Source organism: Cuculus canorus, chromosome 10, assembly GCF_017976375.1.
Source record: "Cuculus canorus isolate bCucCan1 chromosome 10, bCucCan1.pri, whole genome shotgun sequence".
NCBI lineage: Eukaryota > Metazoa > Chordata > Aves > Cuculiformes > Cuculidae > Cuculus > Cuculus canorus.
The window spans coordinates 17,451,550-17,478,253 of NC_071410.1; the positions used below are offsets into that span (position 1 = coordinate 17,451,550).

General features: G+C 46.0%; 1 protein-coding gene across 2 annotated transcripts; it reads right to left on the reverse strand.

Annotated features, from left to right (window-relative positions):
* Window positions 1-1,018: 1,018 nt before the first annotated feature.
* RLIM (ring finger protein, LIM domain interacting) lies at window positions 1,019-21,393 on the reverse strand. Of its 2 annotated transcripts, XM_054075496.1 has the most exons (4): window positions 21,252-21,393; window positions 11,419-11,607; window positions 10,475-10,558; window positions 1,023-9,655 (listed from the first exon to the last, which is right to left on the reverse strand). In XM_054075496.1, the coding sequence occupies exons 2-4, from the start codon at window positions 11,585-11,587 to the stop codon at window positions 8,121-8,123; spliced, it is 1,788 nt and encodes a 595-aa protein (XP_053931471.1). In that variant the 5' UTR covers window positions 11,588-11,607; window positions 21,252-21,393; the 3' UTR covers window positions 1,023-8,120. The 2 variants fall into 2 exon arrangements, with proteins under 2 accessions (XP_053931472.1, XP_053931471.1); XM_054075497.1 differs by lacking the exon at window positions 10,475-10,558 and having other exon boundaries at window positions 1,019-9,655.
* Between the last annotated feature and the right edge of the window lie 5,311 nt (window positions 21,394-26,704).

Genomic DNA, 26,704 nt, shown 5'->3' on the forward strand with positions numbered 1-26,704 from the left:
GGAAAAAGGAGAAGGAGAGGCGAAAAAAGAGAGAAGGAAGGTGTACATGGCTGGGAGGGAAGGGAGAGCCCAGCTCCCCATGCTCCTGATGGCAGGGAGCCCCTCACACTGCAGCTGATGCTGAGTACACACCCGTCCCGCCAATGCGGGAGCAGATGAACCCGTTGGGCTGCAAGAAGCTTTGGACGCGCTGGCGTGCGAGTGCTTTACCCTGGCCAAGGCTTCAGGGGATCCTTCCTTAATCTTTTGGTTTTGGCACAAAAGCTGCATTAAGCCAGTCTCTCCCTATCACCTGCAGCCCCTCTCGATCCCACACTGGAAACAAACACTGCGTTACGGGGATTTTTCGGTGGGGTTGTGTAAACAGCCTCTCTCGCAGCTGTGGGGCGAGCGGGACCCTGGTTCTGTCCTCCCTGCACAGGCTTCAGCTATCGTGCTGGCACACACTGCTTCTTTCTGGGAATGGGATTTGATGGTTATGAATCTGTCCTTGTCTCATCTCAGCGCTGTTCAGGCCAAGCCAGCACTGAGCAAGTGGCCACTGCCCCATTGCTCCCAGACGTGTCCACCATGCTCCCACTCGGCCCCAGATGGCCCCATCCACAGTCCTCAGGTCTCTCCTGGTCCTACAGCCAGACCCTGAGGATCCCTGTTGTTTCGCTCCCAAACGTACTCTTCTTCCACCTGTGTTGATGTTTTCACTGGTCCCACTTGGAGAAGCACAGTTCAAAAGCCTTTTCTTCTTTCACCCTTCCTTAGTTTTCCTTCAGTTTCCTCCACCTCTTTCCCCCTCCCCCCTTCTGTCCTTTATCTCTTCGTCCCTTCCCATCATTTCTCATGCCCTGCCTTTCCCTTCTGGCCACGGCACACGTGCAGGGAAGATGGACGAGCACCACTGCCCAGCCATCAGCCACCAGCAATCAGCTCTCAGGCCATTCCCCAGTCCCGCCTCTACCCACAAGCATTTCAGTTTATTTAGATCCATCTTTATAAATTAAAGCAAGATCATCGCAAAGGCACCAGCAGCAAAGGCCGAGTCATTTCCAAGTTTATTTAGGATTTATTTAGTTTATTTAGAAGTCAGCAGTACCCACAGAGATTAAACTATTTCTTCCACTGCGTATATTTTCCTGCCGTTCACCTGCCCAGCACCGCCTTCCCTTCAGCCCACAGCGAGCAATGCTCATGGCAGGCGTGCAGCTGTCCCACCCCTGCTCTTATCTCGGCATGGATCCGTGCTCTGGGGTCAGATGAACCCTGCAGACTCCTCCAACAGCTTTGTTTCAAGAGCTTTCACAGCCATAACACCCTCCGGCACCAGCAAACCCACCAGCCAGCCTACAAGCAAGGTCTGGTTCTGCAGACACAGGCAAGAACGTGGGGCTTTGGTCTGAGTCAGTGTCATTGGGGATGTTTCATAGCTGTGAAAGACCAGAGCAGCTATCAAAGCCACGAAACCAAGCCAGGCACTTTTTCCTTCATGGCATTTCATACAGGTCCCATCACAATGATCAAACATCCTTCTCCAGACCAAAAAAAAACCACTGTCCTCAACCTATTTCTGCTGGCAAGCAGGAGCCCATCCGGCTCTTCTCCCAGTGCTGCACAAGGCATCACTCTGCTGGCTGCCAGCGCATGGGGAACCCAGCACAGCCCCCATCCAGCTCCTGCGGTTCCACTCCCACAGCGCTATCACAAGCATCCTGCCTTGCAAACCTTGCAAACCCAGGACCCTGTTGGCATAGAATGCCAAAACTCAAGAAACCCTCAGCAAATATGGGATGACTCCTATTTTATGAAGTAATCATTGTTGAGGAGGCTTGACACCCAGATTTTCACATGCACAGCTTAACAGGGGTTTATTCAGGGGAACAGTTGGAGCATGCAGCATCAGCATCTCATTAGCGTCAGAGACAATGCCCCTCCAGTATAAAAAGAAAAAGTGGGTTTAGTTTTCCCTATATAACTTCATTGTAAGGGTTTAGGGAGCCACAACAGAGCTGAGATTCATTATATTAAAAGCCCCGAACCAAGTTCAATCACATTAGAAACAGCTGGGAAGGGCCAGTGAGCAGCAGGGCAGCCTTTGCTTTTCTCCCCACCTCTGTTATTTCCAAACACTCGGTCTTACTGAGGAGCAGTCAGAAGAGCCCTTTGGAAGTGAGAAGCCTGATGTGCATGGTTATTCCTGCACTCCCATCGCTCAGGATGGACAGGTTCACCAAACACGACCTTTCTCCTCCCACCCAGCAGGAGGACAGCAAAGCTGCCAAACATTCCCCTGTGAAGGTCTGGATCTGCCGTGGAAAGAGACTCCAAAGGGAAGAGTAGGACAGTGTAAAAGGTTACAGGGTTCAAGCACCAAGAGGGAGGAACAAGGTTATACAAATTTTTACAGGCCAAAACAAAGACCTGGAATCTAGTAAAGAAAACAAACGTAAGGGTGAAGTCAGCTACACACGTCCTCCGAGGCCAGTTTGGACTCTTTAAGCAATTTGGGAGTTGATCATCATTTTTTAAGGAACAAACATAGGGCTACCCAAACTGAAGGACTTCCTCCAGGGCTGGAGTCAGCAGCTTGGCAAAGAGCTCCTGGTACAGAAAGCGTGGGAACAGCTCCATGAATTAAGTCACCGAAATAAAAGTTAATGCCTGTGTTAAAGACTCAGCTTCAGGTTGAACTATGCACTTGCAGAGCAAGATGAACCACGGAGCTAAAGACAAAGCATGTGGGAATGGAAAAAAAAATCCAACCCTTAGCCAAGAGCTCTCCCCACGGAAAGTGAAGCTGGAGCAGAACCCCAACTCAGCACATTCCTGGAGAAGCCCTCTTTACTGAACAAGAGCATTGCTCACAGCGCTGTCAAGCACCAGCCCAGCTGGGATGCTGCTGCTCACTGCCCCGGCACCCAAACCACCGGGCACTGCGTGTTTTAAAGCTATCCATCACCTTCCTACCCCTTCTTTTGTTTCCATGCCATCATGCCCCTCTCAGGGGACAGCTCCCACCTCCTACTCAAGGAGCAGAGCTGAGGTGAGGGAAGCGCTGGCAACAGAGATAGCTTCCTAACCCTAAAAAATTTCCTTCCCACTACAAATAAGCATTTGCACATACATCAGCTACTAATTTTATGATGAAGCTTCAGCTGTATGTGAGAATTCTCATGAAAGCCGCTCAACACTGTGGAGTGTATTTCTAGGGAGACTCAGCCCCTTGTCCCCTGATCTTGTATGGATGGACACCCCTAAAAGTCCTACCTACCACTTGAAAGACAGCTTGCAGACACTGCATTGGTGCCTCACATTATCTATGGACAGATTTACACAAGTCTGGGACATAGGGAGATTTATTACTTCAGTTTTATGAACTAAGGAGCGATAAATTCTTCTGAGAAGTTAACTCTGTACCATCCCGGCTTTTTACTTTCTGCCCAGCATCAAGGGAAAAGATGTATGGAAGAAATAAATCCCTTCCACATCCACCACTATTTACTTCAGTACATTCCCACCATAAGAAGAATAAACCCAAGGAGTGATGATCAAGCACAAGATGAACACTTCATGCATTTTATTGAGTCTATTTAATTTGCATTATGACATCTTACATAGGGAACAAACTCCTCCTAAACGTTAGCTATCAAACCTGGTCGAACTGTTGCCCGATGACCTCAGAGTACCATTTTGTATTAAACAAGTCCAGTATAAACAGATGCAAAGCACTGTACAAAAAAAGAGAAAACCGTTACATTCTCAGTTGAATTCAGGGCTTCCCAACCAAGAGACTCGCTAGCAGACAGCGAAAGTCAGGGAAGGGGCTCAGGTGTTTTAGCTTAAGGGAAGAAAACCAGATAGAACAATCAAAGCAAATTCAATGTATGTTTCCCCATGTAAGAAGAAGGGGGGGAAGAGAAACCTCATATCAAAAAGAGGTTGGGAAACCCTGGTATAACAGATGCAAAGTTCTCTTTGTTTTGGGTAAGTAACCACTGATGCTCTCTGCACTCTCCTCCTTCCAGCCCCAATCAAAGAAAGAAGCAGCCTCGTGTGTGCAAAGATTGGAAACACTTGTGAATTTGTGATCAATTCCGTTAATGTGGCTGCAAGGTGCCTCACCCAAAGCGCCTCCTCCTGGGAAAAGGCAGCAGAGCAGGCAGACATTCCATAACCACTGTGCACCCCACCAGCTCCACACTTGCTGGTGGCCCCTTACTCCTCCCTTCAGCAGAAGCAAGGGTGACTGGTGAGGAAACCCAGACACTGGACAGTCACACGACTGTGCACATCAATGAAAAGGATCCCAAACTACTGTGGCTAAGCTGGCAGGAGGCAGCTCCATGTTGCAGTGTGATGTGGAGGATCCCACTGGGAGATTCAGAAACCCTTCACTGCACTGCTAAAAGTCAGAGACCGATGGTCAGTCTGAGCTGCATTTCTCATCTTCACATCAGACCCTCACTATTGAGAGACCACTGGGAACCTGCCCTTTGTGTAGGCCATCCCTTCAAAATAAACAGTAACTGCAGACACAGCAGGGACAGTTCTCGGAGCTCTCTGCATGTGCATAATCTGCATGTCACACAACACTGGAGTGACAGTCATTATGGTCCATTGTGCCAACTTTGGTGGGAAATCCACTTGGTTGCAAGTTGACACAATGGACAATTATGGCTCCTTCAGAACTGGCAGGTATCATGTCCTGCAGCTGCTGTGCCTGCGCAACAACACTTCCTATGAAAGGCTTTACACTTTTAATGAGTAATTTCTATGCATGCAGCACCTATACTAATCAAATCATTTTCCAAACAAGTCAATAACTGCCTGCAGGTTACCCAATTTGTTCAAAGAAACTGAACAGTGCACATGAAAGGGAAACCGAACAAACCCCGGGAATAACTCTTCAGTCCTTTAATTTATAAAGTCCCCAATTAAAAAGAAAGCAAGCTCTCACAGCTCTACATTGGTTCACAATCTGACTTAAAAGTATCAAATGCATTCTTCAATAAAAAACACAGTGCATTCTTCTCCACTTTGCCCTTTTGACTGCTTCGACTGCCACGTGTGGAGGTCCCACAGATACAGGTCTGTCCAGGCAGAAAGGAATGAAGCTCACACACCAGACAGAGGTTTGCCACAGGAGCCTGGGTGATTTGCAGTCTGAAACAACCCCCACGACAGCTACTGAGGCAGTGACAGGGAACCTCATTGCAAAACAAAGCAATGAACAGCCTCCGGTGCAAGAATCCCTGCTGCTCCGAGCCAGGAGCTGGAGTTCTCCCAGCCAGTGGAGGCTCCCACGAGGTGGCACTGTGGCCCAGACAGCAGATGGAGCCAACGCTGGGAACAACCGGGCTTGGGAATGGCAAACAGCCCCGCAAAGGACAGCGGCTGCACCTCTCCTGTGGCATAAGTGCAGGCGCTAAATACTGAAATGATCCCCCTGCTGTACGTTAGGCTGCGAGCACTGTCAAGAGTGTCTTTCACACGCTGTTAGCAACTGAAGGGTTAATATTGGCTTTTCCTAACTCCAATCTAACTTCAAAAGCACAAAAAAAGGAATTACCACAGAAGCTGACAGAGGACTCAGCTGTGTCAAGAGCTCTTTGCTGCTTTAACGCCTGCCAACTCCTCCCAATATCAGGCAATGAAGCCCTGGCACCTTCAGCACACTCACCATTGGAAGTCACCTACAACACTGAGAACATTCCAGGTCTTCTGACCACCAATTATTCGTTCTTGGTACCGCTTGGAAACCTACACCGCTTTATTAGTTGCGGTTGTTACAGAAAGATAAAATGTGAAGATACACCTCTACTGAGCTATAACAGAGCTACAAAGTCAATTCTTCCAAGACGAGCAGTTACTGGAAACTCAGAACATGGAAAAGCAAGTGCTGTTGAAGGACACGTAGCACAGCCATGCTCCACATTTATCAGCACAGGGGAGCTCCTTTCTTTCTGGGCACCAGCTCCAGCTCTCAGAGACGCGCATCAGCCTTCCCAGATCTAACACAATATTCACAGAGAGGTTTTCTTCCTAATGCTGTGCTCCAGTAAGTCAGTAGAGCTACTGGGAACCACACCTGATTGTGCTTGCTACGTGAACGCTATTGGAGAAATTCAGGAGTGTTATTTCATCAAGGAAATTCTGGCACCGAGTCCAGCACCTGGAATTAACACGGAACTTTGACCTCACAGGGATCACACCAGAGGGAGAAATTCAACAATGCAAGCTTATTGATTCTTCCACTCAGAAAGAACCAAAGTATCCTCACCACCACAATGGTGTCTCAACACAGCTCAAGAGCCAGTCTGGGTTTCCCACTGAATCAAACACCACAAAAAGCACCCGTGGAAAAATAACTGGAATTTTGGGACATTGAGGAGTCCTTAACCAGCTGCAGAGACATTAAAATGGCTGAGAACAGAGAATAGAGCTTATGTTTATGTGTTTTAATTAGGAAAGAGACAGCTTTGGTTTCATCATCTGAGGAACATGCAACATTTCCCACAAAGCCAGTCAGAGCAGCTCATGTCCCTCTGTAATCACTGCCCAGCAGCTGAAATACACATTGCCTTCCCCGCCACAGGTGTAAGCCAAGGACTAAAAGTCATCAAAGGATAAAACAAAGAGCGGGTCAGTGAGGGATGTCCTCCCCTGACACTGATGAGAGCTGAGGCACATTCTCCAATGCTCAATACATTACATACATAATTTAAAGGTAAATTCCACTCATTTCAATCTGTCCAAGAGGAGTAGGAAGAGTTTGTTTTTAACGTTTTTGTAATTGCTACACATTGAAGCGCCCTCCCATAATCAATTATTGTTTTCAAATCTAATCAAACCCTCCAATAATCTGTTTTCATACTTCAGTTATTTTTTGGTGGCACTTGAGTCACAGTCCGCCAATGCTGGATGGATCAGCTTATTTATTCAATAGATCCAGGGGTTACTAACATGGTTGAAGCTGGTGGGGAAGAGAACAAACAAACACTGTTTGACACTCATCTGCTGAAGAGTTACACAGAGTTGCCTCAAAAATTGAAAGCAAAAGTTGCTAGGAAAAAACTGGGCAAAAACCTCACTAAAGGAAGCAGCACGGCTTGTGTTCTTACGCACTAGCAACCACACCAAGAAATAACCAGCCATTAGAATAGGTTCTAATTTTTATCATCTTTCTTGGTGCCATTACTGAGCCAAAACACTGCAATTATGACATTTAATTTCAGCTTTTTAATGCAATTCAGATGTCTGATCCAACTGTTGTTCTGTTACAGCAGCTGTTCACATCAATAGTACAGACATGTACTGCTCTCGACAGGTACGCGGTTACAGAAGCGGATCTCGTACCGAGTTTGCTCTCTGTGTGGTGGGGTTTGTATGAAAAGCATTCTTGATTTCTAAGCATGGTACAATTTTAATTCTTACTGCGTTAGTACAACAGCGCCTTGGAAAAGTACTGAGCTTCTACAAAAAAGCTTTACAATTTTAAAACAGATTTCTTTTATTTAAACAAGCATAGGCAATTCTTATATTTCCACAACAAGATAAATATCCCAATTAAGCTACCAGCTCCTCCTACAGCGTGCCATAGTGATGGGGAAAGGGCTACCGTTAGTGTTATTTACAGACACAGCCAATAGGAACCCAGTATGAAAATCAAACATATGTTCGAGTGTGCAATTACGTTCAGATCTTTTCTGATAGTTGGATTTCTTGCAGTAACTCCTCCATGACTCCTGTACGTTTAGCTGGGCTGACTCCTCAAAGAACTCCTCAGACGCACAATCTTGAGGACAAAATTCTATTGGACTGGGATGGCAGGGGCTGTGCAGGTGGAAAAAAACTTAACACTCTTCAAGAAAAAAAAAATATTTGTAAGTGGGCAGATGTCTTTGGACAAGTGACATTTAACAACCAAACTGACTCAACCTTGAAAAAACTAATTAAAGAAATTTTCTGATTTTAAAAGCTTGAATTCAGAAAAAATGCGTTCATGAGGGAAGATTCGCTCCAAGTCACTACTATACACTGAGGTACCACTCAAAAAGTGGCCATAAAGGAAGTGATTTCTTTGCCCATCACTATCACACCAGCTGCTTGGCCATAGATGCAGATCTCATTTAGACAATGCTCTCTCTGTTACCAGAAGCTAAGACTGCTCTGCGACAAATGGGACAAGTGGAATTCTCCGATAACCAGCGATCAATACAGTGGACGTGATATTCATGCGAACAAGGCAATTTACGGAGCTTGTTGCCTTCTGTGTACTCAGTAATACACACACTACAGGTTTTCAAAGCATCGCTCTCACCGAAATTCCTCATGGCCAGGTTGTCAATTTGTTCTTTGGTGAGTCCTCTTGGTTGGTCGTCATCATCTTCATTTAGCAGGAAAAACTGTGCTAGGCTAAGGAATGGTAGAGAACCGCTTTCTTCAAATGTGACCGATCCCCTTGTATTCCGACCTTCGCGCCTGGCACCAGATGTCGAACCACCTTCATTACCACCTTCATACACCTCCCCTGAGCTAACATCTGTGCTTTCATTGCTTGAAGTACCACCACCATCATTCTGTGCCTCTGAAGCATCCACATTCTGATTTGGAGTTGGGCCACTAGGATCCGCATCACTATCACTATACATGAAGTAACTTAGCTCTCCAAAGCCTGTCATGATCTGCCTTAGCATAGTCTGAATAGCAACTGATGTAGTCTCACTCAAGCCTGTGTTTAAGATCCTACGGATAGGAATCCTAATGGTACTGACATAAGTTCTCACTCCAGCACGTTCTGAACGTGAAAATGTGCGCCTAAACCCTCCTCGTTCGCTCTCGTAAGTGACTGTGTTGTTGGGTGTCTGGGACCTGGACCGAGTTCTGTTGGCTATGCTGTCTCTTTGCCGGTATTCTCCTGGACGAACTCTTCGCACCTGCAGATCAAGCACTATGGTAGGAGGCCTCTGCCCAGGAGCTGCAGACTCACTGGTGCTGTTAGTTTCTGAAGAACCTGCTGCTTGAGGAACAGGCCTTGTTTCAGGGGTTGAAAACAGAACTGCGTTTTCACTCGGTATCTCAGTCCCCACCGCGTGCTGCCTTAAGGTCACGTGCTGCCTAGTTCTAGAGCTTCCCTCAGCTTCATTCCCTGAGGAGGGGTCAAGCGTTTGAGATGATGTATTGTGACGAGACCTGCGAGGAGTCTCATTCACTGGGTTAATAGGTGACCTACTTCTATCAGTTCTAGCCCGTGTTCTCCGCTGTTCTGGACTCCTGCTTCTTGCTCTCCTCTGCCCTCTAGGAGGGGAAGCTTCCTCAGTTGTTAGCTCCTCCGAAGTGCTCCTTTCTGATCCAGGCTGCCTTACAGATGGCGATTCAGACCTTGGAATTTCAGAGTCACTTTGGCTGTTTTCCAAATCCTCCCCACTGGAAGGCTCTACAGATGGCTCATTCTCAGTTTCTGGATTTGCATTCCCATTATTACGGTTGACATTTATTTCCAAACTGAATCTGAAGTCACCACTATTTGGATTAGTCCGGCTCACTGCTCTCCAAGACTGGTTTCCTCGTTGGCCACTTCGTGTTGTATTTCCCGTCTGTCGGACTGAATTAAGCCAGTCTATTATAGAATCTCCATTTGAAACATCTTCTGCGGACTCCGCACCTGCGAAAGAGACAGGGAACTACCAAAATTAGAGTACTGAGCTAATTTTGGAGTGATCTTTTCCAAGAACATAATTGCTTAGTTTAACAAGTGACAACTCAGAATGCTTAATCCTATCAAGTGCTATTGTGGTTTCACACACAGCATCATGATTCTCATCTACCAGTGCTCTTGGAAGGGAGCAGGAGTGGACGTTTCTAATATGTACAGATAGGCTGCAGCTATCAAGTAGCAAAGAAGTCATCATAGTAACACATTGTTTATCATCAAGTAAATGGAAAGTCACATTTCAGGTGTCATAACACATCAATAGTCTGTGTTTTTCTTTCTAAAAAACAGCGATCTATCAACCGCTAAATAGAGAAATAAATTTGCCCTGACCTTTTGCGTGACGAATAGTTTTATAGCAAATCTATCTCACTAAAGAATGAACCCCAGTGGTAAGCTCCAGGCACCCTTCGTCGACCTCAACAGAGAGGTAGTAATTGAAGTAATACAGTAACTTTGGAAGGGAAGAATGGTGGATAAAAAAAGAGGGATTGCCAAAAAGCATTCCTGACGGGAGCATACAAGAAGGCAACCTTAAATAAAAAAACCTGAACAACTAAATTAAACTCTGTTGATGCAAATAACTGAAGCATTATGCATGAAATCTGTCCCAAACTAACCTCTGCAGCAGATACCAGACACAATGTGCACTTAGTTGTGAAACAAAGCTCACCTTGCACCTGCCTAGGCTTAACTTGTTCCATTCCTGCACTCACATTAAGGTCCGTATGGGGTGCTAAAGTTAAGGGTTTTCACAAATACTGTATATACCTCTATGCTCATCACTGTTTTGCTGTGGCGGACCTTCTTTAACTTGGTGTAGCCTTCTCAGCAACTCTTCTTCAGTAATTTCACCTTAGAAAATAAGCAAAATTTTCCAAAAATATTTCCAAATCACATGTATGGCAAGCATCATCAAACGCTTCTAAAGAAGGGACGAGCCACTGCTTAGCTTTTTTCCTAATAAAACCCTGCCATAATGAGACTGCTAAACAGTTTTCTAAGGGAAAGTTCTGGCACTTCAGCCCCATTGTCCCATGTGAGTCTTGCTGAAGCTGAAAGACCCGAGAGCTTCAACCTTTTCAAGACAGACTACACGTGTGTCCTGGTTTGGAACCTCTATGACTTATCAGCAATTTTTGTCATCCTGTGCCAATCAAATGGCTGCCCAGAGTAAAATATTTAAGATAATACCTTCACAAGTATGAAAAAGGGTTTAAATTAGTTGAAGTCATGTTTTAAATTAGAACTGGTTTGACTTGGGTATCATCCAGTAAAGAGTCAATTTGAAGTAATAAGTCAATTAAAACCTGACAGAAGAGCCCGTGCAGAGTCTCACCCCAGACTGCAGAGCCTCATGACAAGCTCTTAACCTCACCAGCACAGCTTTTTTACACAGATGCTTAAGGGAGATGACTTTTTGATCAAAACCATCTCAGGGTCCATAGCTGGAACTGGGTCAGCTCTGGGTGTTCCCACCCAGTTGTGTAAACACCAGACTCATGTATCTGATGAAACCACATCATCCTAACTGCCTCTCCACCAGGAAGAGTACCACTCAGATTTGAGTATGTGCAAATCAGCAAGGAGATACTTCCTTCCATGGAACTCAACTGCCGCACATAACTAAGCAAGTGAAACCGCTCCAGGAGAACAGAATGACACACATTGCCTGCGAGCAATTCTAGAGTGATACACACATAAGCATGACCTACCTGGTGTTCCTAGCAAATTGTTATCTCTCATAAGCCTGTAGTCCTCTTCACTCAGGTTGTTCACAAACTGGTAGAAAGCCTCTTCTCGATCTAACCGATCTAGCTGGCTTTGGCGTTGTGCTTCTGATTGATCAATACTTCCTTTATCACTAGAATCTGACCCTTCCATCTTGACGAGTGGCAGAGTAACTAAAAAGGGAAAAAAAAAATCCTTCATCCAGTGTAGTGAACATAGCACAAAATTTAGGGACGTTTAACCTGTACTACATTCATCATTGTTATCCTTAAATTTGGGGAGTGGGAAGTTTGCTCATACAAAGCTTCAGTTAAAGTAGGCTGCACAACTACAGGGACCCCAGTGAAATAACGCTCAAAGGAACCTCCTGCAGGAAGTACAAACAACATCTGTGCCCATCATTATCAAGTACTCAAAGCAGCAAAGACAAACGCGTGTTATAGCCATAACCCTCAGTCCATCCTCACACAACCAACCATCCGTCCATGATTGTCCAACTCATAAATATCAACACTGCCCACCTCTGTAGGGCAAGGCACAAGCCACCTCTGATCATGCTAATTCTTAATAGGCAAGGGATTCAGTGTCCAGCACTTCTTCCTGGCTGGCACTACCATGAGGGAAGCAGGAATCAACCTACCTTACTGCCTGCTATAAGAAACATCCTCTTCAACATCGAGGTAAGTTTTAACAGGAGAATTCAAATAGAGAAGATGGGAGATATCATGGAACACCACTCATGCAAAAAAACCAAACTTGGACTACTAGTTTCCTCAAAAAGCAAAAGAGTTTGTAAAAGCAGCTTTGTAATTTTATGTAATGAACTCTGCTTGCAAGTTTCAGCTTTAGTGAGTTACTGGTGTTGATGGCTGCGATTTCCTGGACAAAACTCCATAGTGAACACCAGGTATAACTCCTGCTAGGAAGAGCTGTCCTCTGTATTGTGTAATTGTTAACATCTTCTCATACTGTTTTTCATTTGGATGAGATCCTCGACAACATGCGTGTGTCAAAAAAAGTTAATGATGACTGCCTTCTCTATACTTGATAAATATTATAACAAAATCCCTGTGTATGGAGCCCTGCTCATGCCATGCAAAATATCAAATTAAGTTAAAATAATAACCAGCTTCCTTAATCACTACGCCTCACTATTCACAACACCAAGAATGTTCCTGTACAACTGGTAGAATCTACTTGGAGAGGTGATTAGCGAGCTAATCCTCCGCGTGCTAAAACGCTCTGCAATAACATTCCCCATCAGAAAACATTCCTTTCATTTAAACCATACTTCATGTGACAGGAAAATACTGGAAGAATAAAGCTTTTCCGCTTCTCACTGGAAAATTTCCAACATTTGGACATCTGTCTAGTGTAAAAAGCATCTTTTTCTGGTTTGTCAGCACAGCTGTCAAGTCACAACTGCCCACAGTTTACATTAGTGCTTCTCAACAGAAGAGCAGCACCGCATCATCAGCAGGGTAGTTTATCTCAGCTGCTGCTGTGAAAATTAAAGTGCACCAACAGTCTCAGTCCGTACCAGCAGAAAATGCACAGGATAAGACATCCCAGTGGTGCAGACCTGCACATAAAACAATGACTCCAACCCTCTTTGTCTAGAATTCTGATGCAGTAGAACTTGGGTTTGCTATTCATACTACGGCACAAATTACTTGTTCCCACTCAGTAATATTTGGTATTATTTGGTTCTGTGAGTTCCTGCCATTTTACCAAAGAAATCAAGCTTATTTCCCACCTTTTTGTCAGCAAGAAGTCATCAATAAGGACACCACCACTGCAAATGGAGGCCTACCAGCCTCCTCTGCACTGCTACCCCTCTGGTGCAATCTGAAGCTGAAAGAGGGGGGATTTAGACAAGGTATCAGGAAGAAATGTTTTGCTGTGAGAATGGTGAGGCCCAGGTTGCCCAGAGAAGCTGTCTGCCCCATCCCTGGTGGTGTTCAAAGCCAGGTTCAATGGGGCTTTGAGCAACCTGATCCAGCAGGAGGTGTCCCTGCATGGCAGGGGGGGTGGAACTGAATGAATTTTAAGGTCCCTTCCAATCAAAACCACTCTGATTCTAATTTGAAGCCACCCGAAGCCTTGCAGTGGCACTGCCAATATGCCAATGAACAAACCCACCCATGGTGAAAGCCGTGCAATGGCTTCAGCAGGTTTGTTCCACTTGGACCAGGCTCAGCTATGAAATCTGTATGCCCTTCCAACCTCAGACGTACTTCTAATGAGAACATGGCTTGCAACAACTTTTTACAAGCCTTCTGCAGCAGAGTGGTGACTCCAAATAACTTCATTTAAAGACAAAGGCATTCTAGAGATGATACCAGAACACAAAGACAGCTGCTTTTAATAGAAACTTCGGAATAATGCCTCAGATAGAACAAGTGACTTGCACCCAAAATAAAACCTTGAAAGATGTGTTAGCTCTCTGGGATACACGTCAGAACTCTAACCAGCTTCTCAGGAAAACAGTAAAAGTTGACAATAAGATTAACAAAATAAGGTGATGTAATAAGGTGCTGAAGGACAGGAACAGCAAAAGGCTTCGTAAAGTCTTTTCCGCAAAAATCGCAGCCACCTTGCTATTTACAGACTTCAAGAATTTCTCCATAAAGATGTCAATATTAAATTTGTAAGCATTAGACTAAACTCAACAACAGCTTTTTAAAAAGAAAACCACACTATGCATATATAGCACAACATTTGTTTACTACTTATGCTTCGGAATCATCCTTTCAAGGGCAGATTCCAGTGCCGGCAGGCACCTTGGCTATACAATGCCTAACTGATTCAAAGAGATTTTCCTATCCCACTTCAGAAGATCTAGGAGCCCTGTTCCTAGTCAGGGAAAAAGAGAAAGTCAAAACAAGTGAAGTATGGTGAAACAGAACAATCTCAACAAACTGATAGGCAATCCTTCCAGAAATGCCTAGAATAAATGAAAGTTAGTTTTACTTATTTGCAGGTTTGTTCCTCTTTTCTCCTCCATCACCTCCTATCTTCCTTCCTAAACCACAAAATCAACTATTGTTCAAGAGTGAAAAGATGCTACGGCTAAGGAAAAAGCTGCAGAGGTGGGATCTTGAACCAAGAATTTGATTCACATCAGGACTGTTTCTGCTACTGACAAACTCATTGTCTTTTCCTAGACTATAATGGCCCACTGCACCCCAGTTTCATGCTTTTTAGCTTCAACGTCCTTGAAAAGCCATGAATCTACACTGGATGTTTATATTGATAGAAATACAGATGGCAGAGTACACAAATGCACATCCAGACATTCTCCCTGCCTTTACTGCTGACAGCAAACAGGATGATACTCTTCAAATTACAGCTCTGATATTGTAACCAGTAAATGAAGAACAGGATTTCTAAATACTGTTTCTAAATTTTGCTACCTAAATATTGTTACTCTCAATCTTTCTCCTGTCCACCCAGCTCACAGTCCATATTGTCCACTGTAAGCTACACCTCCCACACCCCTACAGAGCATGATCTGACCAGACTGAACTCACTAAGATGCTCAAGACTCCTGCCTCAGCGTGACTCCTAGGTCTCATCTGGCTCTACACCAGGATTTCTATGGTAGCAGTCACTATCTAACCTCACTCCTATTTCAGCATGGGAGTGTGCTGCATAAGTCACTCTAAAACCTGTCCCTTAGTCAGGATTCTGCTCTTCGCTCCTATACCACAGAAAATTAAGACTGCCTTAAGAAAGCTGATTCCAGTAATGCAGGGAGCCCTGGTGAAGGAAACCAACACATATACTATGAAGTTACAACAAAATAACCAACATTTGGTTGTCTAATAAGCAGGTACACTTCAACTCTGTTTCTCTTCCTTCCAGGGGTCCACTTCAACTCAAAGTGACACTTTGTTCTTATCAGATTCAGAACTTCCCTCTTCAGTGTCCTCCCTCAACAGTAGGCAGTTGACAAAGGGTGGGGAAGGTCAAAACTGTGAGCAGGAAGTTCAGATCTGTTCATTACTGCCAAGTTCAGCCAGGACACCCAGAAATTAAAATCTCTTCACGGCAGAAAAGGGTTGAGAACCACCTAGGGGTTGCACAAAATAATGGGATTACAGTGAGAATAAACCACTTGCTCCTTTAAAAAAAAAAAAAAAAAGGAAGTTCTTCAGCAGCTGAACATGCAGACACATTAACCACAGTGAATTCTTAATTGGCTTTCCCATCCTTCCACACAGCAGTGAGCACCTTCCCCGCAGTTACGCTTCAGCAGTCTCTGAGATGTCAGCACACAAGTGACAGGCTGTCTCTCCTCTGCTGCAGAGACTGCAGGAGCGAAGCAGCAGACCCAGAAGAGGTATTGTTTTTTACAGTCTTTGATGCAAGAGCAAGAAACATCATGCTCTTTTGCATAGGAACAACTCACACAGACCTTCAGTTAATGCAGAGTTATCATCCTTACAGTACTACAAATATTTTACATTGTTCCTTATGTAAACTAAATCCAATTAGCCAGCAATTTACTTCTGAAAAGCAACCTAGCTGGAGAGTAAGCAGTGATAAAATAGTTGCCTCGTCTATCTACTTGCAACAATAACACTGCATCTCTATATCACTCAGCCCTTGACCATAGAATTCTTCCCAGAAGCACTAATGGACTTTAAGGGACAGAGAAAAAACACAGCTCTTCCTCCTTCAGAAATGTGTCATCTCTCCTGACATTAGGTATCTGTATTGAATACCAAGGCACTATCTTAGCCTGAATTCATTTTTGATACTTAAAAAATATCACATAAACCATCAGAACTCTCATTAAACTAATGAGGTAAAACTGAGAAGATCTGACAAATTCGGGAATCGTTCATTTGCAGGGTTCAAAGAAAAAGCAATGCCTTAAAGTTACAAGCTTTAGATTTATGGGGCAAGTCTCAACCCGTAACAGGAGAAAGGCAAACAACTGGTGAAACTGCAGAAACAACTCAGATGCTCACAGGGTAGCAGTGCAAAGAGAATTTTCTCTAAAATTCCCCCCACCTGGGTGTTACCAGGATTGGAACATTACAAGAGAATGTGTAGTGCCCTGGGTGTTAGGAACGTTTTCAGAATTGCCTCACGTCAATATAATTAATACCTTTGTATAAACAAAAAAGACGATGGAAATACAACCGTTTCATAGATGTGCTCAGCAGAAGACTAATTTGTCATTTATGATTCATAACCTCATCTTAGTTAGGTACCTCAACTGGTAGAGCACCTTGCTTTCTTCCAGCCTGCAGAGATTATCAAACACTGACTAAAAGAGGTGACTAGTAGAAGTATAAGCTAGAAATACTGATTTCTGTGTTGGGTTGTTACAGGTGATCCATTGTTTCCTTCCCTGCTTTCACTGAACACACCTCAAAGCCAGTTTAGCTCCAGAGCGGAACTAAACCAAGCTGTCTGTTCAGAGCTCTGACCTCGGCAGCTATAACACATCACCCCATTTGGCAAAATCACCGCTCCAGTTCCATTCCTCAAGTGACAGGAACAGTGGCTGGAACAGGCAGTCCTGTTCTTTAAGCACAGAGAGAGCCAACTTCATATGCAGGGTTCATCCAACCCATCCTGCCTTCCTACTACTGGATTTTCCTGGAAGGATCAAAAGTTGAAAAACAGTTTCCACACCAGTCAGGATCCAATTTCTCAACACTCAAAACTAGCAGGAAAAGACATAATAGAAACTACACTTTCACCTTAAATATTTCATCATTCAAGTCTGCTAGCTCAAAAGCAGGAGCAAAATCTGACTGTCAGTGCATCCTATCATTAAAGGAAACAGATACCACAAAGCAGTGCCACAAAACAGCTTTCTATCTGTGTTATACATGGAGCAATATTATACTAAGTGTGGGGTTTTCCTCTTCTTGTGCTGGTGCACAGGTCTCCTCTTGCTATCAACCAAAGGCTTTGACAGCACAGGCGAAATTCACTCATCTACATCTTAGATACAGTAACAAGTAACAGACTTTTCCAGCTTCAAAAGTTCCGTCAGGAATTTTGGATACACTTCTTTTTCCTGGTATTCTTTCCCTGGCTTTCTGTTGACAATGACAAACAGCAGATCTAGGCTTGTACTAGATTTCTATTAAACTTACCACAATTTCAAACATTCAGGAACTACCCATGTCACCTTTGTCTCAAAAATATCATGGAACGTGCTGGAAAGCTGGAAGGAAATTTTGTCTTCTATGAAGTATTCTGTGTAAAATACTATAAAATTTAAATGCAGGCTTAACAAGGAGTGTTGAACATCGCTTTAGCTATTTCACTGGCCCAGTACATTTCAAAGCAAAGGCCATAAAACAAGCTGTCATTCTGAACAGACGTTTCAAACAACAAAGCAGATGGACATTTCTGCAGAAAATTCCACCCAATAAAGAAAAAAAAAGGAAAAAAAAAAAAGACAACATATCAACAGAACCACCTGCTGGGATGTAGAAGAGAACCATTCTTCTCTGCACTATCAAATCCTGATAAGTCAGAGAAGTGAAATCGGGGCAGAGAACCCTAGCAGTCTCCAACAGTACCCAAAGCAGAAAAACCCGATCTGGCTGTGTCAATTCCCAAAGCAGAGATCCAGTCAGGAAAGAAACAAACCTCCTTACAGTTTCCCAATGCTGTCTTCAGTAGGAAAGGGCAGAGCTTAGCAACTCCAGAGCCCTGAAAACACATGGAACAAACAAAGACTGAGTTCTGGAAATAAAACACAGTAAGAACTTCCAAAATGCAGGGCTCCATGGTTTACCATCTGTACTTTCCACATACAAGTTGAAAATACAATTAAGACAGTACTGCCTTCTGCCCTCAAATTCAGATCATACCACAGAAGAGAGAGCTCAGTGCTTACAAGGCGTAACAAGTTTCCAGCACTGGAATCCCATGGAGTGATGCTCTTTTCCCCATCACGGAGCTTCCCACAAAGCCAGCGAGCCCAAGGCCTACTCCACAGCTCAAAGGAAGAAGTAATGTTGTACACAAGCAAGTACACAAGTGCTGACACTGAAAGACAGCAGGGTGGAACAGGACTGACAACCAAAGAAGCTTGGATGACCATCACATACTGTTTTGATTTCTGAAGAAACCAAACTTCTCGTCAGTGAAAGCATTAAGCCAATCATAGCTCACCAAACAGCAATTAAAAAAAAGAAAACCTGTTCCTTACACTCACGAATCTCCCCATCTCCACAGAACTGCTGCTAACACAGCTACTGCTGAAAGGCCAATAACCCATTGACAATCTCCACAACCACAACCCCCACAGGAATTCCCACACACAGGTTGTTGGTTTTGATGTCTGGTGCCTAACATGTAAAGAAGTAGAAAATAAAATGAAGTACAACTGATTTGAATTTGAATAGATACCTGTAAGATGAAAACTTCATTTCTGATGATGTGCCCCAGCCAGAAAGCTCAAGCATTTTAACAAGAAATCATGCACATAGATCTCGCATATTGAAGTTAATCATGCTCGAAGAAAAATGTTTTACAGTTACTAAACTAAGAGAAAATATGTGTTGACTTTTCATACATATTCAATTATTGTTGGATGGTTTTATGAGACGGTACAAGTCTGCAAAGCTCCAGAGTAAAAAGCTGAGCTCCAACACTGCGCATCACCATGAGGTTACAAGTACTTTGTTAATATAAAACAGAACAATTTGAAAGAGACACAAGCTCACATGTTTCTCATGATCTGACGGGCAGCCAGGGACCTGTGCCAGAGCAAACTGGAACCTCTGCAATGCTCCTGGCCATCTCGGCTCACCACAAAGGTCTTGACTCCAAGTCATCACACTCTTACACTGTCCAAAAGTATTGGGTTTGAGAGACACAAGACCCTCAAAATGCTTTGAGGACAGAGGTGTTCACGTTTGGCTTTATCCCTTCAAGATGAACTCCTGCAATGAGCCTCAAAGGCTGATAAGCTTTCACCAAGCCTGATATTAAGTCACAAAAATCCTGGACAAACAACAAATAACCTTTTTTGGATTCAGACATTTCCACACACCGAAACTGAATTCTCTACAAAAACCTTCAGAACTGCCTAGTAACACGTTGAGCTCTATTCAACTACACTTCAGGGCAATCTTGAGGCTCAAGTACACAAAGTCATAACGTTATACTATGGCTGTAAAAAAAAAACCACAACCCCTCCACTGTGATGAGAAGCATCCTGTCAGGATCAAGGAATTTATTTTGACACATTCCCATAGGGAAGGGGAATAAGAGAACAAGCAAGGCAGCAGTATTAATATGTAGGTATATTAAAAACATTTCCATTTTGGGATTACACTCTCCATTATCCAAACATACCAGTAAAATAAAAACACACAACAGAAAAACAGATCAGGTCGTGGAGCCTGCACGCTCCAACACTGCTTTCCAGCACATCCTGGCATGCCCATGAACTCAGTAACACGGAAAACAGGCTACAGACGACAACCACTATGCGCCTGAGAAATGCTGGTGTGGTTATTTCAGTGACATTTATGTAGCCAGAACTGCTGATGAAGAGAACACGGCAGTTGTTAGGCTTTAGTTGTCCAATACAACAAGAAGCCCTTTGCTTTATACCGCATGGTGCAGTCTCCTCTTGCCAGGAGGAGGGCAAGACGTAATTCCAAGCTATCATTCTTATAACTGCAAAACAGGAAACCTGTAGAGGGAATGCATTAAGGGCTAGGTGACCACTACCACAGAACTAAGCACCTGACTTGCAATTAATATAATTAACTTCATAAGAAGCAGACAAGTGTGTGGGTTTGGGTTGGTTTATTTTTTTTGGGGGGGGGGAAGATTTGACAACTCACTGCAATTAAAATTCACAGACAAGTCTGTGTCAGAACTTCTTTAGCACTTGATAACAATTTACAACTTGAAATTAAGCAGCACTGCCAATGTGGACAGGGAAAATAAATCAGACGTATGATGGGAATATTGGGCGCAATCGAGTTCACATTCTTGTTTACAAGAGCCTCTTAAAAAGGCTCTCTCTTCCTGAAAAAAGGTGAGAAAAACAAAATTAGTTTAAAAAAAATCCTGTAGTTTTTGCTGTGAAACCTTTTATCAGGCTCTTTCTGCCACACACTAAAATTGAGGCACATAACAAACCTTAACAAGCACAAGATACGTATATACGATTACATACAACACGATTTCTCCTCCATTAAAGCAGATCGCTGAAGGTAAAGTAACACACAATTCTAACTGGATGCACCAACGGTTTTGAAACACGGCAAAGAGAAACCTTAAATACCAACAAACACTATGAAAAAGAACGGAAGAACCTGCACAGGAAGCGAAGGTGACGGAGCAAAGATGACGTGATTAACTTAAAAGAAACTAATAGGGCAGGAACAGCACCAACGGCCGAAACGGGCCCGGGGCGCATCCAGGCCCTCACGGCAGGCACGAAGCGTTCTCCCCGCTGCTCGAATCAACCCACGGGCTGCCGTCACGGCCCCGAGAAGCTGCCAGGCCCGAGGCGGCGGCTCCAACTGCCCCCACCCCTCCAGGAAGGGCTAGTTCCGACTCCCCTTCCAGGCCCACCGGGGCCGGGCAGGCGAGGGGGCCCCTGGGGGCAGCGAGCACCCCCGGGCTGCCTCGGCGGAGGGGTCGGGAGGTCGGGCCAGGCCTCCCCGCGGACCGCCCTCGGCCTCCCGGGCCCGTGGAGCCGCTGGGCCGCACGCCCAGGCCCGGGCTCCCCGCCGTCCCCCCCCCCGGGCGGGGCCGCCGCCGCGGGACGGGGCCTTGCCCCGCCTTCCAGGAGCGCCACTGCCCCAGCACTCACCGCCCGCCGCCGCACCGGCTCCCTTGCCGCCGCTCTGCCCGCTGCTTGGGGCCCCAGTGCCGCTCGCCCCACTCCGAACACCGCCGCGCCGCGCTGCCTCCCCGCTCAGGCGGCCATTTTCTGCTCCATTGTTACCAGGGAACGGGGCCGGAAGTGAGGCCGCCGGCAGCCGGAAGTGAGGCGCGCGCGCTCGCCGCGCAGGCCACGCCCTCTCCCTCCCTCTTCCTCTGTCGGCCCCGGCGCCGCCATTTTGTTGCGGAGTGGGGATTGCGGAGTTTAGCGTATCCCTCGTGTGCTCTGAGGCTCCCCGGGCCCGGCCCATGTTACTTTGCAGCCCCCGAGGATCTCCGGGCTCGGCCTGTGTACCCGCCTCCCCCGCAGTCCCCGAGGCTTCCCGGGCCCGGCCCGGGTCCCCCCGCAGCCTTGGATGTGCCTCCGTGTATCCCCAACGCTCTCCGGGCCCGACCCGTGTCCTCCCGAGGCTCCACATGTACTCCTCCGTTTTCCCCTGCAGCCCCTGAAGCTCCCCGGGCTCGGCCCGTGTTCCTCCCCCCGGCAGCCCCCAAGGCTCCAAGTGTCCCCCCCCCGTGTCCTTCCGCAGCCCCCGAAGGTTCCCTATGTCCCTCCCGTGTCCTCGCACAGATCCCGAGGCTCCCCGTGTCCCTCCACAGCCCTTGAGGTTCCACGTGTGTGTGTGTCCCCAGCAGCCCCCGAGGCTCCCCCGGGCCCGGCCCGTGTACCCCCCCCAGCTCCCGAGGGTTCCCTATGTCCCTCCATATCCCCCCACAGCCCTCAAGGCTCCCCGTGTACCCCCTGTGTCCCCCTGCAGCCCTTGGGGCTCCCCAGGGCTTGCCTATGTGCCCCCAAGGCTCCCCAGGCCTGGCCTGTGTCCCCCCGCAGCCAGGCTTGGCACTCAGGGAGCCGTTTTGTGTCACATCATGATGTGGTTCAGTTACACAGAGCAATCTGAGCTGGACCCACAAGGATCATCGAATCCAACTCCCGTCCCTGCACAGGACAACCCAGCATTCACATTGTGGGGCCTTGACCAAAGGCTGCTGAAATCATGGAATCGGTTGGAAAAGACCTTTGAGATCATGGAGTGCAGCTGTCCCTGTCCACTGCTAAACCAGATCCCTGAGCACCTCATCTGCCTGTCTTTCAAACACCTCCAGGGATGGGGACTCCACCACATATTGAGGAAAATTGTCAGGCTTAGCGCCGTGGCTGCTTCCCTGGGAGCTGTTCCAGTGCTCCACCACCCTCAGGAAAGAACTTTTGTCTAATGTCCAACCAGACCCTCTCCTGGCACATCTTCCTGCCATCCCCTTGGCTCCTGTCATTGGTGGCCAGAGAGAAGAGCTCAGTGCCTGCTCCTCCTCCTCCCTTGGTGAGGAAGATGCAGAGCGAGATGAGGTCTCCCCTTAGTCTCCTTCAGGCTGAACAGACCAAGTGCCTTCAGTCACTCCTCACACACTTCCCCTCTAAACCCTTCCCAACTCCATGCCCTCCTCTGGACACTCTCCAATAGCTTTAGATCCTTTTTATCCTGTGTTGCCCAAAATTGCACCCAGTGCTTGGCAGAGGGGCTGGAGCTCGGGGCTGGCAGTGCCAACATTTCCATAGACTGACAAGAAAACGGCCAGTGAAGAGCTGTGTTTGCCAGCACAGGTGTTCTCTCTCCTCGCCCTTTCACTGTGGCAGCGCTTCCCCTTGCCTCACATGGGGCTTTCTCTGCTGCCTGGCCTGGTGTGGCATGTGGACAACGGCCATGCTACGTAACAGCTGAGATGTTCCCTGTTTTTCAATGTGAGCATTAGTTGAACACCAGACTCCCCATGTTCTCTAACAAGGACCTGCAGGTGTTCGTCAACAGTGGCTGAGTATGACCAGCAGTGGCTCAGGTGGCCAAGAAGGCCAACAGCATCCTGGCTTGGATCAGCCATGGTGTGGCCAGGAGTGGGGAAGGGATTGGTCCCCTGGACTCAGTGCTGGTGAGGCTGGAACTCAAATCCTGGGTTCAGTTTTGGGCCAGTCACTCCAAGAAAGCCATTGAGGGGCTGAAGTGCATTCGGAGAAGAGGAGCGGAGCTGGTGAAGAGTCTGGAGAACAAGGGTTATGAGAGGCGGCTGAGTAACTGGAACTATTTAGCCTAGAGAAAAGAAGGCTGAGGGGAAACTTTATCACTGTCTACAACTTTAAAAGATGGGTAGACAAGGTGTTCAGGGATATGGTTTAGTAGTGGACAGGTACGGTTGAACTCGTTGATCTCAAAGGTCTTTTCCAACTAAATGACTCTATGATTTTTCTGCAGTTCTTACCCTCTCATTGAAGCTCTAAATTGCAGCTGTGTTACCTCCCGGGTCAGCCTGTCCTCCCTCGTGGCATCCTGTAAGAGAAGTGTAATTGGGAATTAATAAGGCATAGTGGGAAGAAAACTGTGGCTGGGAAGAACTACTTACGAAAGAACCATGAGAGAAAAAAATTAACTTGGTTTAGAACCCGAGGGGGCTCCTGCCGTAGTGAACGTCAGTGCTGGTTTAAGGGGAGGGAAAGGTTAAGGCTCTGCGGACTTGTTTTTCATAGAGAACAGAAGGGATTGCCTCAGTGGGGAAAGACCCCACTGTACTGTCTGAGCAGTCTCTCTTGAAAAGGACTTTAAGGAAAGTAAAATAGAGATGGCTTCCAAGAAAGTTAGATTCCTGAACTTAAAAACATGTTTCTGAGAATTTGTATGGCTTCAGGGAGCTCACAAGAGCTGTTTCTCCTTTTGGCAGTTTCTTGTAATAGCAGTGAGAAATTGGGAAGGTGAGATTTAACATTATAAAGTACTATTTAGGTCTTAATGAACCAAAATATTTGTCATTGGGAAAACTTGCCTTCTTCCTGACGCACGACAAACTGTGTTGTGGTTTGAGCTAAATTGGTTTCTAACTTCAGTTAGGTCTCTTCTAAGTAACTTCACTTTCTGAAAGTGGACGCATGTTTTTCAGACAGCGTTCTCCCTAGCAGTGATAACACAGGGCACTGGTGTGCAGAGAGGCCATTGCTTATTCCTGATCCTCCAGTAACCAACACCATCCTGGAGCTGCCGAAAAAAGGCTGCACCTGCACAGAGGGGTGGACAGGACAGGTGACCCCAAACTGACCATCCTATACGTGTCATACTCGGTATAAACTGAGAGATCACAAGGGTCTCACCCCTGTTCTGCAACAACCAACGTCCAGCGAGGGCCTCGTCTGTATGGTTCCTCCTGATCCTGGATTTGTGCATTCCTGAATCCAGTTCCTGAGCCCAGCTCCCTCCCAGCCTCAGACTTGTTCCCATGTTTCTGCCTCACAGTATATGTGGTGACATAAGGTCATCAAGGGATTTCATATATTTGTATGTATTTTATTACTTTCTTATTATTTTCATCATCATCGTCATTCTTATTATTTCATTAAAATTGTAGTTTAGTTTCCAACCTACAAGTCTTTTTCCTCTCATTTTCCTTTCCCCTTTCCCTGGGGGCAGAGGAGGAGGGATTTGGAAGCTCAACTGCTTGGTTTTAGCTGCTGAAATTAGCTGGGCCAGGGCAAAACCATGACACATTGCTCCTATCTCTGACAGATTCCAGTGGCTGGAGAAGCTGCATCTCCCAACGAGAGAGACCCTGTGGCTGAGCGTGTTCGCACACTTTCAGTTTGGGCTGACATCTTTGAAGCAGGTGGAAGATAAATTCTCCTGTCAAACATCGATAAATCAGGAAGCAGATGACTGGCACACAATTGATCCGCTCGATTATGGAAAACCTTGTGCCAACAATTGATAATACAGCCACTGAGTGTATTGGCCATTAGTAAATCAGCAGGACACCCACCAGGGTGCAATAATGGCAGACCCCAAATTGCTGAAGAAACAGGAGGTGATGTGACTGTGATAGAACAATTTATGCATGAAAGTGAATCCTGCCTGAATACCAGGCAAGGTCAGAGCAGGATAAAAGTGGCATCATTCTACACCAGTAACCTAAGCAGCAAAATGTTAGGGATTATTGGGCAAATGGAAGGTGGAGTATATTCTGTTCTTAGAACAGAGGGATAAGGTGATAGTTTGTGCTCCCGGAACAGCCTCTCAGGATTTTATGACATCTGACAAATAATTGTGTTTGTTTGTCTCTTTCTTTTCTCCCCAATAAAATACTCTTAATTGAATAATCATAGAATCATGGAATGGTTTGGGTTGGAAGGAACCTCAAAGCCCATCCAGTTCCCCTCCCTGCCATGGGCAGGGACCCCTCCCACTGGATCAGGGGCTTCAAGCCCCATCCAACCTGGCCTTGAACCCCTCCAGGGATGGGGCAGCCACCACTGCTCTGGGCAACCTGGGCCAGGGCCTCCCCACCCACGCAGCAAAACATTTATTCCTAAAATCTCATCTCAATTTCCCATCTTTCAGTGAAAAACGTTCCCCCTCGTCCTGTCCCTGCACTCCCTGATCCCTCTTCGGCTTTCTTGATGCCCTTTTCAGTACCGGAAGCTGCTCTAAGGTCTTCCCAGAGCCTTCTTTTCTCCAGGCTGAACAAGCTCAACTTTCTCAGCACAGGAGGTGCTCCAGCCCTTGGATCACCTCCGTGCCTCCTCTGGACTCACTCCAATAACTCCATGTCCTTCCTGTGCTGAGGACTCCAGAGCTGGAAGCAGGGCTCCAGGTGGGGTTTCGTTTACAACTTACCAAAAATCTTGAAGATGATCAAATGGCAAGCAGCAGAGGAATAAAAGATGTTTTATTCTTTAGAAGATGTTCCTCTTTACCTCTGTTGGTGAGTTCAGACTCCTCAGGCGGATATTTGCCAGTTTGCTGGGATCTGAGCAGCCAGCAATGCGCAGCGATGGCCGCTGGGCTCTGCCAATTCACACCTCACTTCAGGGGTTAAAAATTGTAGCTGAGGTGCGGGGCAGTCAAGAGGAAGTTCCTCCCTCGTGTGATCTGGTGGACTTGGTTGGCAGCTGCCTTTATAGGGTCGATCAGGTGTAGAATTAGCTCTGTTTTTTCCAAACCACTTAGTGGATTTCAGTGCCTAGTTGACATTAATAATAATTAATGGCTTGTGCTCACCTAGCTCCTTAACGGCTTTGAAAACATCAGGATGGGTGTAGCAGTGTATTTTAAAAAGCTTGTAGGGGAGGATATATTTGCATAAAGAAAAAATCCAAAATCTGTAGCAAAAGTGTGGTGTAATTCATGCTTAAGTGTTTTCAATTTGCTGCTGTATGTATAGTGAAGGAGAATTACAATACTTTTCCATGGTAAGCTTAATGTCGTTTCCTTCAATGAGGGTAAATAAATTTGCTTTAAATCCCCCAGGGTGTTAAAACCTGGTTAGTTGGTATGCAGCAATAGATGAGAAAAATGTTGGTGGGTTTTATTCTAAAAAGATATTAAGATAATTTATTCACAATATAGATCA

Coding starts and splice junctions, on each gene's coding strand:
- RLIM (XM_054075496.1), bottom strand. CDS start 11,587: ATGGAAGGGTCAGATTCTAGTGATAAAGGAAGTATTGATCAATCAGAA. Junction 10,559..11,418: donor CAATTTGCTAGGAACACCAG/GTAGGTCATGCT, acceptor TTATTTTCTAAG/GTGAAATTACTGAAGAAGAG. Junction 9,656..10,474: donor AAACAGTGATGAGCATAGAG/GTATATACAGTA, acceptor TCTCTTTCGCAG/GTGCGGAGTCCGCAGAAGAT.